We start from the raw sequence: 12,500 nt of genomic DNA on the forward strand, positions 1-12,500 counted from the left end.
GTCTATAGGGGTTAGGGTCTACTGATAGGGTCTATGTGTTGAAGGGGGGAGTGGTCAGGTACAAAGTGATGGCTGGAGTGAAGATGAGGATGGTACCCAGTATGGAGACAGTGAGGAACACCCACAATAAGATCCTGTCCAACACCTGAGCCACAAACTTCCAGTCCTGCACCACCTGGAGCGTGAGAGAGAGGTAGGGAGGGAGGGAGGGAGGGAGGGAGGGAGGGAGGGAGAGAGAACAACAATAAGACACATTTTTTCCCATCTGAAAACTAAAAGATATAGAGACAGACAGTTACACACAGACACACCCCTACCTCTCTGATAAAGTGTTCCTTCTTGATGTGACGGCTGATGTACCGTACTGAGTTGGTGGCTTTTTCCAGCATGGCCAACCAGGCATGGTTCTCATCCTCCTTCCCCCCGACAGGGCCTCTCTGCTGGGCTTGGCCCTGGCCCGACGCCCCCCTCCTCCCTGGACCTCCGCGGGGCTTCAGCTCTGGGCTACGCAGCTCAATGTCTGGGTAGTGGTACCTAGCAATTACACCAGTTACCACTAATCACGACAATCACAACGTTGATTATTCAGGAATAAAGTATGTAGTCACTTCTCTCTTACTTTCCATTAAATGAAAGAAAATCATGAAATATATATCAACAACATCTAATTATTATTCTTTATTTATTCACATCAGGGTTGAACTACAGTTGTTATATTCCCTCAATATATTTCCATCTTATCTTCTAAAATCAGATTGTATTCATTTGTTATTGAATTGAATTATAAAAGATCAATCCAATCAATTATTGGTAATCAACTGGAAAAAAGAGAAGGTGTGTTTGTGTGTGTACCTGTCAGTGTGTCCCCTCATGCAAAGCAGTCTGGGTAGCCTCTGGAGGAAGAGGTTTTTTACCCAGGGGGCCATGGGGTGGTAGGTGGCTGAGGAGCGGTGGTGGACGTTGATGACAAACACCGTGACAATGATGGAGAAGGTGACGAAGATCATGATGAAGAGGAGGTACTCTCCAATCAGAGGGATCACCTTGGTGATGAATACATAAATAACATGTTCATGACATCACATCTCTAAAGAGTACAACAATACCTGATTCCCACTACAGGGCCAAGCTGAACCAGCAGGGTGTACTACAGGGCCAAGCTGAACCAGCAGGGTGTACTACAGGGCCAAGCTGAACCAGCAGGGTGTACTACAGGGCCAAGCTGAACCGTACTGGACTGCCTTTCTCTTGGCACATGGTCATTTCCAGTACGGTACCAACAACAATGGCCGACCCTGTAGTACAGCTCGGCTTGGCAAAGTAGTTTAAAACGGCTCAAGAGCGTTCCACAGACAGACAGTCCCCAGAGACCTCCACTGACCTTGGAGGAGGACGGTATAATCTCTTCTATGACGAGGAGGAACACGGTGAGAGACACCAGGACCGACGTGGACAGAGACAGCTTCTCTCCTTCGTCAGACGGGAGGTAGAACACCAACACGGTCAGGAAGGACAGACCGAGACAGGGGATGATGAGGAAGAGTGTGTAGAACAAAGGAAGCCTCTTGAGGATGAAGGAGTAGGTAACGAAGGGGTACCAGTAGATACCGTCCCGTCGGCTGCCCTTGGCGCCGGTGGCGTTGAGGATCTCCCATTCACCTGTAAGGGAATTGGATCAGTGATCGCATGTTATCTTTAATGTTGTTGGATAATGGGACCACATTCACATTGGACATTTGGGAAGGCAGGGTAGCCTAGTGGTTAGAGCGTCGGACTAGTAACTGAACAGGCAGTTAACCCACTGTTCCTGGGCCGTCATTGAAAATAAGAATTTGTTCTTAACTGACTTACCTAGTTAAATAAAGGTAAAAAAATAGAGAGGACATTGTCATACTGATTAACGTCTTCATCAACTGTGGTGGGAAGAGACTGACAAACCGGGTTAGTTACCTGCTGTTTCTTGTAGAAATGGTGTCTTTAACCAACATGTATTAACTGGTAATGAAACCGCCTTATGTTTCCCTCTATACACTGTATACCCGTGAGATATTACTGTAGTCAGAACAAGTGTCTTGCTGCGTGACTTCTGAAGCTTTTGGAGTAGCAAGACGTTTTACTTCAAGAGTATTTTATTCCTACACACCGTTGTCGAAGAAGTCCTTACGGTCGACGTAGTGGTCCACAAGGACCAGGTCCACCATGTTGCCGTCGTAGGTCCACGAGCCAAACTTCATGGAGCAGTTCTGCCTGTGGTGGGGAGGGGAAAACATTCTGTCTGTGGTGACTGCAGTTCTGTCTGTGGTGGGGAGGGGAAAACATTCTGTCTGTGGTGACTGCAGTTCTGTCTGTGTTGGGGAGGGGAAAACATTCTGTCTGTGGTGACTGCAGTTCTGTCTGTATTGGGGAGGGGAAAACATTCTGTCTGTATTGGGGAGGGGAAAACATTCTGTCTGTGGTGACTGCAGTTCTGTCTGTGTTGGGGAGGGGAAAACATTCTGTCTGTGGTGACTGCAGTTCTGTCTGTGTTGGGGAGGGGAAAACATTCTGTCTGTGGTGACTGCAGTTCTGTCTGTGTTGGGGAGGGGAAAACATTCTGTCTATGGTGACTGCAGTTCTGTCTGTATTGGGGAGGGGAAAACATTCTGTCTGTATTGGGGAGGGGAAAACATTCTGTCTATGGTGACTGCAGTTCTGTCTGTGTTGGGGAGGGGAAAACATTCAGTCTATGGTGACTGCAGTTCTGTCTGTATTGGGGAGGGGAAAACATTCTGTCTGTATTGGGGAGGGGAAAACATTATGTCTGTGGTGACTGCAGTTCTGTCTGTGTTGGGGAGGGGAAAACATTCTGTCTGTGGTGACTGCAGTTCTGTCTGTGTTGGGGAGGGGAAAACATTCTGTCTGTGGTGACTGCAGTTCTGTCTGTGTTGGGGAGGGGGAAACATTCTGTCTGTGGTGACTGCAGTTCTGTCTGTGTTGGAGAGGGGAAAACATTCTGTCTGTGGTGACTGCAGTTCTGTCTGTGTTAGAAAACATTCTGTCTGTGGTGACTGCAGTTCTGTCTGTGTTGGGGAGGGGAAAACATTCTGTCTGTGTTGGGGAGGGGAAAACATTCTGTCTGTGTTGGGGAGGGGAAAACATTCTGTCTGTGGTGACTGCAGTTCTGTCTGTGTTGGGGAGGGGAAAACATTCTGTCTGTGTTGGGGAGGGGAAAACATTCTGTCTGTGTTGGGGAGGGGAAAACATTCTGTCTGTGTTGGGGAGGGGAAAACATTCTGTCTGTGTTGGGGAGGGGAAAACATTCTGTCTGTGTTGGGGAGGGGAAAACATTCTGTCTGTGGTGACTGCAGTTCTGTCTGTGTTGGGGAGGGGAAAACATTCTGTCTGTGTTGGGGAGGGGAAAACATTCTGTCTGTGGTGACTGCAGTGCTGTCTGTATTGGGGAGGGGAAAACATTCTGTCTGTATTGGGGAGGGGAAAACATTCTGTCTGTGGTGACTGCAGTTCTGTCTGTGTTGGGGAGGGGGAAACATTGTCTGTGGTGACTGCAGTTCTGTCTGTGTTGTTAAATTGGCTTTATATTAAAGTATTTATATTGTAAAGTAACAAAGAAGTTATATATCTTTTTTTAAATGTTGTTTTTTTAACAAAAAAATATACACCAGTCACATCTCAATCAACCAACCAATCAACCAATCAACCAACCAATAAACCAATCAACCAATCAACAAATCAACAAATCAACCAATCGACCAATCAATCAACCAATCAACCAGCCAACCAAAAGGAAGGAGAGAGTGAGTGATACAGGAGAAGAAGTGACACAACAAATCTTATAAATGATAGTGATAAAGTGATATGGTAAAACAGAGATAATCATGGATAAAGTGATATAGTAAAACAGAGATAATCATGGATGTCACCTTCTTCCCGTCCGACAGGTAGGACTGATGGATTGTTTGGTTGATTAGTGTGTGTGTGTGTGTGTGTCTGTGTGTATGTGCTTCCATGTTAGTGTTTATGTGTGTGTGAGCTTGTGTGTGTTCATGTGTGTATGTTGTGTGCGTGTGAGCGTTCGTGTGTGTGTGTGAGTCCAGCGGTCAGTCCCACCTGTCGAAGGGAAAGAAGGTGACGTCCATGGTGCATGAAGACTTGTAGCTGGCCGGAGGGGTCCACCTGATTGTCCCGTCTGACCTCACGATGGCTTTGGTCATCAGGGAGCCCTCGAAACGCCCGTCAGCACTGGGGGCGGGGGGGGGGGGAGTGAGTGAGTGAGTAAGGGGGATAGGAAGAGAGGGGTGAGGATAGGGATGGGAGAGAGGGGTGAGGATAGGGATGGGAGGGAGGGAGGGAGGGAGGGAGGGAGGAAGGGAGAGAGGGGCGAGGATAGGGATGGGAGGGAGGGAGGGAGGAAGGAAGGGAGGGAAGGAGGGGAAGTTAGTTGGTGAGTTGTGTTCTTTAGACACATTTTAAAGCACACAACAAAAGGCGATGAGGCTATTGAAAAGAACCAGCAGAACTTTTCAGGATGCTGCGTGGTAGCGCTGGTTTTCCTAAAACGATACTAGATTATAATAGAACTCCATGCTAACCCTGCTAACATGAATGATTATAATAGACCTCCATGCTAATCCTGCTAACATAAATGATTATAAAATACCTTCATGCTAACCCTGCTAACATAAATGATTATAATAGACCTCCATGCTAACCCTGCTAACATAAATGATTATAATAGACCTCCATGCTAATCCTGCTAACATAAATGATTATAATAGACCTCCATGCTAATCCTGCTAACATGAATGATTATAATAGACCTCCATGCTAACCCTGCTAACATGAATGATTATAATAGACCTCCATGCTAATCCTGCTAACATAAATGATTATAATAGACCTCCATGCTAATCCTGCTAACATAAATGATTATAATAGACCTCCATGCTAATCCTGCTAACATGAATGATTATAATAGACCTCCATGCTAACCCTGCTAACATGAATGATTATAATAGACCTCCATGCTAATCCTGCTAACATAAATGATTATAATAGACCTCCATGCTAACCCTGCTAACATGAATGATTATAATAGACCTCCATGCTAATCCTGCTAACATGAATGATTATAATAGACCTCCATGCTAACCCTGCTAACATGAATGATTATAATAGACCTCCATGCTAACCCTGCTAACATTAATGATTATAATAACCCTGCTAACATAAATGATTATAATAGACCTCCATGCTAACCCTGCTAACATGAATGATTATAGTAGACCTCCATGCTAATCCTGCTAACATGAATGATTATAATAGACCTCCATGCTAATCCTGCTAACATAAATGATTATAATAGACCTCCATGCTAACCCTGCTAACATGAATGATTATAATAGACCTCCATGCTAACCCTGCTAACATGAATGATTATAATAGACCTCCATGCTAACCCTGCTAACATGAATGATTATAATAGACCTCCATGCTAACCCTGCTAACATAAATTATTATAATAGACCTCCATGCTAACCCTGCTAACATGAATGATTATAATAGACCTCCATGCTAATCCTGCTAACATAAATGATTATAATAGACCTCCATGCTAACCCTGCTAACATGAATGATTATAATAGACCTCCATGCTAACCCTGCTAACATGAATGATTATAATAGACCTCCATGCTAATCCTGCTAACATAAATGATTATAATAGACCTCCATGCTAACCCTGCTAACATGAATGATTATAATAGACCTCCATGCTAACCCTGCTAACATGAATGATTATAATAGACCTCCATGCTAACCCTGCTAACATGAATGATTATAATAGACCTCCATGCTAACCCTGCTAACATTAATGATTATAATAGACCTCCATGCTAACCCTGCTAACATAAATGATTATAATAGACCTCCATGCTAATCCTGCTAACATGAATGATTATAATAGACCTCCATGCTAATCCTGCTAATATGAATGATTATAACAGACCTCCATGCTAATCCTGCTAACATAAATGATTATAATAGACCTCCATGCTAATCCTGCTAACATAAATGATTATAATAGACCTCCATGCTAACCCTGCTAACATGAATGATTATAATAGACCTCCATGCTAACCCTGCTAACATGAATGATTATAATAGACCTCCATGCTAACCCTGCTAACATTAATGATTATAATAGACCTCCATGCTAACCCTGCTAACATTAATGATTATAATAGACCTCCATGCTAATCCTTCTAACATAAATGATTATAATAGACCTCCATGCTAATCCTGCTAACATGAATGATTATAATAGACCTCCATGCTAACCCTGCTAACATGAATGATTATAATAGACCTCCATGCTAACCCTGCTAACATGAATGATTATAATAGACCTCCATGCTAACCCTGCTAACATGAATGATTATAATAGACCTCCATGCTAACCCTGCTAACATGAATGATTATAATAGACCTCCATGCTAATCCTGCTAACATTAATGATTATAATAGACCTCCATGCTAACCCTGCTAACATGAATGATTATAATAGACCTCCATGCTAACCCTGCTAACATGAATGATTATAATAGACCTCCATGCTAATCCTGCTAACATTAATGAAGTGAAGAGGAAGAAAAGTCATCAGAAGTACTATGTTATACACTATGTTATCAATTAGAGTGAAGAGTTGTCTTACAAGTATCTAAACTGTAAAGCAGCTTCTAAGAAAGCATTCATTGATTTTTCAGGGACAATAAAGTATCAAAGAAAGTCTGAAAACACAGAGCTGAGCCCATAGGAAGCAGGAAGTAGTGCGGACTCACTTTTCATAGAGGACGATGTCTGGCAGCCATATTGTTTCAGAGGGAACTCTGATAGAGGTGATTCCTCCATACTCATCAGGGTTCCACTGCAGCTTCACATCTACCCACTCCTACAGAACATAGAACATTATAACAGAACAATAGAACATTACATTACAACGTAACATTATAAAATAACATTATAACATAACATTATAACATAACAATATACCATTACATTACAACATAACATTATAAAATAACATTACAAAATAACATTATAAAATAACATTATAACATAACATTACAACATAACATTATAACAGAACAATATACCATTACATTACAACGTAACATTATAAAATAACATTATAACATAACAATATACCATTACATTACAAAATAACATTATAAAATAACATTATAACATAACAATATACCATTACATTACAACGTAACATTATAAAATAACATTACATTATAACATAACAATATACCATTACATTACAACATAACATTATAAAATAACATTATAACATAACAATATACCATTACATTACAACGTAACATTATAAAATAACATTACATTATAACATAACAATATACCATTACATTACAACATAACATTATAAAATAACATTATAACATAACAATATACCATTACATTACAACATAACATTATAAAATAACATTACATTATAACATAACAATATACCATTACATTACAACATAACATTATAAAATAACATTACATTATAACATAACAATATACCATTACATTACAACATAACATTATAAAATAACATTATAACATAACAATATACCATTACATTACAAAATAACATTATAAAATAACATTATAACATAACATTATAACAGAACAATATACCATTACATTACAACGTAACATTATAAAATAACATTACATTATAACATAACAATATACCATTACATTACAACATAACATTATAAAATAACATTACATTATAACATAACAATATACCATTACATTACAAAATAACATTATAAAATAACATTATAACATAACATTATAACAGAACAATACACCATTACATTACAACATAACATTATAAAATAACATTATAACATGACAATACACCATTACATTACAACGTAACATTATAAAATAACATTACATTATAACATAATATAACATAACATTATAAAATTACATTATAACATAACTAAATAACATTTTTTTAACCTTTATTTAACTAGGCAAGTCAGTTATGAACAAATTCATATTTTCAATGAGGGCCTAGGAACAGTGGGTTAACTGCCTGTTCAGGGACAGAACGACAGAGTTGTTGTACCTTGTCAGCTCGGGGATTTGAACTTTTTGGTTACTAGTCCAACGCACTAACCACTAGGCTACCCTGCCGTATACCATTATAAAAGTACATAATAAAAATATAACATAACATCATAACATAACAATATACCATTACATAATAACATAACAATATACCATTACATTATAACATAACATTATACCATTACATTATAACATAACAATATACCATTACATTATAACATAACATTATACCATTACATTATAACATTACATTATAACATTACATTATACCATTACATTATAACATAACAATATACCATTACATAATAACATAACAATATACCATTACATTATAACATAACATTATACCATTACATTATAACATAACAATATACCATTACATTATAACATAACATTATACCATTACATTATAACATTACATTATAACATTACATTATACCATTACATTATAACATAACAATATACCATTACATTATAACATAACAATATACCATTACATTATAACATAACAATATACAATTACATTCTAAAAATATAAAATAACATTATGACATAACAATTACATAATAACATAACATTATACCATTACATTATAACATAACAATATACAATTACATAATAACATAACATTATACCATTACATTATAACATAACAATATAACATAACATTATTTAACCTCGGCAAGTCAGTTAAGAACACATTCTTATTTACAATGACGGCCTTATATAACATTAAAACATACTTTTACAACATTATAACATGACAATATAACATAACATTATACCATGACATTATAACATAACATTATAACATGACAATATAACATAACATTATAACATGACATTATAACATAACATTATAACATGACAATATAACATAACATTATAACATACTTTTATAACATGACAAAATAACGTAACAATATAGCATATGTTTATAACATAACAATATAACATGACAATATAACATACTTTTACAACATAACATTATAACATGACAATATAACATAACATTATAACATACTTTTATAACATGACAAAATAACGTAACAATATAGCATATGTTTATAACATAACAATATAACATGACAATATAACATACTTTTACAACATAACATTATAACATGACAATATAACATAACATTATAACATACTTTTATAACATGACAAAATAACGTAACAATATAGCATATGTTTATAACATAACAATATAACATGACAATATAACATACTTTTACAACATAACATTATAACATGACAATATAACATAACATTATAACATACTTTTATAACATGACAAAATAACGTAACAATATAGCATATGTTTATAACATAACAATATAACATGACAATATAACATACTTTTACAACATAACATTATAACATGACAATATGACATGACATTATAACATAACATTACAATAATACCAATACAGGCATGAACTGCTGAGGTATAACACTGCTACATAAATACAACTCCATTTTGAAGTCTTCTAGAAACAAGTGAAGCTGATTGGTCCTTACCTGTCATAGCCAGACATTAGTAGTCATCAGCTGATTGGTCCTTACCTGCCATAGCCAGACATTAGTAGTCATCAGCTGATTGGTCCTTACCTGTCAAAGCCAGACATTAGTAGTCATCAGCTGATTGGTCCTTACCTGCCATAGCCAGACATTAGTAGTCATCAGCTGATTGGTCCTTACCTGTCATAGCCAGACATTAGTAGTCATCAGCTGATTGGTCCTTACCTGGCATAGCCAGACATTAGTAGTCATCAGCTGATTGGTCCTTACCTGTCATAGCCAGACATTAGTAGTCATCAGCTGATTGGTCCTTACCTGTCAAAGCCAGACATTAGTAGTCATCAGCTGATTGGTCCTTACCTGCCATAGCCAGACATTAGTAGTCATCAGCTGATTGGTCCTTACCTGTCAAAGCCAGACATTAGTAGTCATCAGCTGATTGGTCCTTACCTGTCAAAGCCAGACATTAGTAGTCATCAGCTGATTGGTCCTTACCTGTCATAGCCAGACATTAGTAGTCATCAGCTGATTGGTCCTTACCTGTCATAGCCAGACATTAGTAGTCATCAGCTGATTGGTCCTTACCTGCCATAGCCAGACATTAGTAGTCATCAGCTGATTGGTCCTTACCTGTCATAGCCAGACATTAGTAGTCATCAGCTGATTGGTCCTTACCTGTCAAAGCCAGACATTAGTAGTCATCAGCTGATTGGTCCTTACCTGTCAAAGCCAGACATTAGTAGTCATCAGCTGATTGGTCCTTACCTGCCATAGCCAGACATTAGTAGTCATCAGCTGATTGGTCCTTACCTGTCAAAGCCAGACATTAGTAGTCATCAGCTGATTGGTCCTTACCTGTCATAGCCAGACATTAGTAGTCATCAGCTGATTGGTCCTTACCTGTCATAGCCAGACATTAGTAGTCATCAGCTGATTGGTCCTTACCTGCCATAGCCAGACATTAGTAGTCATCAGCTGATTGGTCCTTACCTGTCATAGCCAGACATTAGTAGTCATCAGCTGATTGGTCCTTACCTGTCAAAGCCAGACATTAGTAGTCATCAGCTGATTGGTCCTTACCTGTCAAAGCCAGACATTAGTAGTCATCAGCTGATTGGTCCTTACCTGCCATAGCCAGACATTAGTAGTCATCAGCTGATTGGTCCTTACCTGTCATAGCCAGACATTAGTAGTCATCAGCTGATTTGTCCTTACCTGTCAAAGCCAGACATTAGTAGTCATCAGCTGATTGGTCCTTACCTGTCAAAGCCAGACATTAGTAGTCATCAGCTGATTGGTCCTTACCTGCCATAGCCAGACATTAGTAGTCATCAGCTGATTGGTCCTTACCTGTCATAGCCAGACATTAGTAGTCATCAGCTGATTTGTCCTTACCTGTCAAAGCCAGACATTAGTAGTCATCAGCTGATTGGTCCTTACCTGCCATAGCCAGACATTAGTAGTCATCAGCTGATTCTTCTCATCCTGTCAGAACAAGAAGAGAAGAGAAGGAATGTGCATTATGAACAATGTCTGCATGACTAAAAGCAAAGTTTTTGATGAAAGACAGAATGCATGATTAGAAGTTGAAGAAGTTTGGAAGGATGTCAGTCAAATTAGACTGGAGTGAAAATCCATGGAACACATGTCATGGTCTCTCTGTGTCCCAGAAAGGCAGTGGGGCAGAATGACTGAATGTCTGTCTACCTGACTGAATCAATGGTCAAAGGTGGGTTTTAGGCAGATTGGTTTATTTTGGTTAAATGACCAAGGTGGCAGTATGTAGTCATTACAGGAATGTGAGAGAGGAGTGTGTGACTGCCTCACAAGGAATAGGAACAAATGTGGTTCACACAGTTGTGTGTTTGTGATGTTAGAGTTAGAGAGAGGGACAGAGAACAATTTAGAGAGAGAGAGTGGTCGCGCGTGCTTGTGTGTGCTTGTGTGTGTGTGTGTGTGTGTGTGTGTGTGTGTGCGCGTGTGTGCATGTGTGTGTGTGTGTGTGTGTGTGTGTGTGTGTGTGTGTGTTTGTGTCTGTGTGTGCGTGTGTGTGTCTGTGGAGGTCAGTGTAAATAATCAATGCTATCTAGCTCCTCTCGGCCCAATGGTCCCATTAGAGACAGAGAGAGAGAGAAAGAGAGAGAGGAAAGAGGGAGAGAGAAGAGAGCAAGAGGGTGAGAGAGGACACTTTAAAACCTCCTCTACCTCCTCTCTCTTCTTCTCTCCACCCTTTCCTCACTCCTATTTTCTCCTGTCCTTTACTCCTCCCTCCTTTTAGGATAACCCTCGCTCCACTCTTCTCCTCTCTCTTCTTCTCTCCCCCCTTTCCTCACTCCTCCCTCTCAGAGTAACCATATTTTCTCCTATCCTTTACTCCTCCCTCCTTTTAGGATGACCCTCGCTCCACTCTACCTCCTCTCTCTCCTCCTCTCCTCCCTTTCCTCACTCCTTCCTCTCAGAGTAACCATATTTTCTCCTGTCCTTTACTCCTCCCTCATTTTAGGATGACCCTCGCTCCACTCTTCTCCTCTCTCTTCTTCTCTCCCCCCTTTCCTCACTCCTCCCTCCTTTTAGGATAACCCTCGCTCCACTCTCCTCTCCTCTCTCTCCTCCTCTTCCCCCTTTCCTCACTCCTCCCTCCTTTTAGGATGACCCTCCCTCTACTCTTCTCCTCTCTCTTCTTCTCTCCCCCCTTTCCTCACTCATCCCTCCTTTTAGGATAACCCCCGCTCCACTCTCCTCTCCTCTCTCTCCTCCTCTCCCCCCTTTCCTCACTCCAACGTCTTCTTCCAACGTCTTCTGCCCTGGCTATCATCATCTCTCTC

General features: G+C 39.4%; 1 protein-coding gene across 1 annotated transcript in view; it reads right to left on the reverse strand.

The window, feature by feature from the left end:
* The window catches only part of LOC118936771 (neuronal acetylcholine receptor subunit non-alpha-3), a 25,552-nt gene that overhangs the window by 691 nt on the left and 12,361 nt on the right, over positions 1–12,500 (reverse strand). Inside the window, exons 3-10 of the mRNA XM_036934011.1 lie at positions 11,116–11,160; positions 6,837–6,946; positions 4,108–4,239; positions 2,144–2,247; positions 1,382–1,659; positions 853–1,043; positions 318–534; positions 1–175 (exon numbers count right to left, since the gene is read on the reverse strand). The exon at positions 1–175 is cut by the window's left edge and continues 691 nt beyond it. Of these exons, the coding sequence (XP_036789906.1) occupies positions 32–175; positions 318–534; positions 853–1,043; positions 1,382–1,659; positions 2,144–2,247; positions 4,108–4,239; positions 6,837–6,946; positions 11,116–11,160 (1,221 nt within the window). The 3' untranslated portion in view covers positions 1–31. The remainder of the gene's footprint in view (positions 176–317; positions 535–852; positions 1,044–1,381; positions 1,660–2,143; positions 2,248–4,107; positions 4,240–6,836; positions 6,947–11,115; positions 11,161–12,500) is intronic.

The sequence above is a fragment of the Oncorhynchus mykiss genome, chromosome 10 (assembly GCF_013265735.2).
Source record: "Oncorhynchus mykiss isolate Arlee chromosome 10, USDA_OmykA_1.1, whole genome shotgun sequence".
Lineage (NCBI taxonomy): Eukaryota > Metazoa > Chordata > Actinopteri > Salmoniformes > Salmonidae > Oncorhynchus > Oncorhynchus mykiss.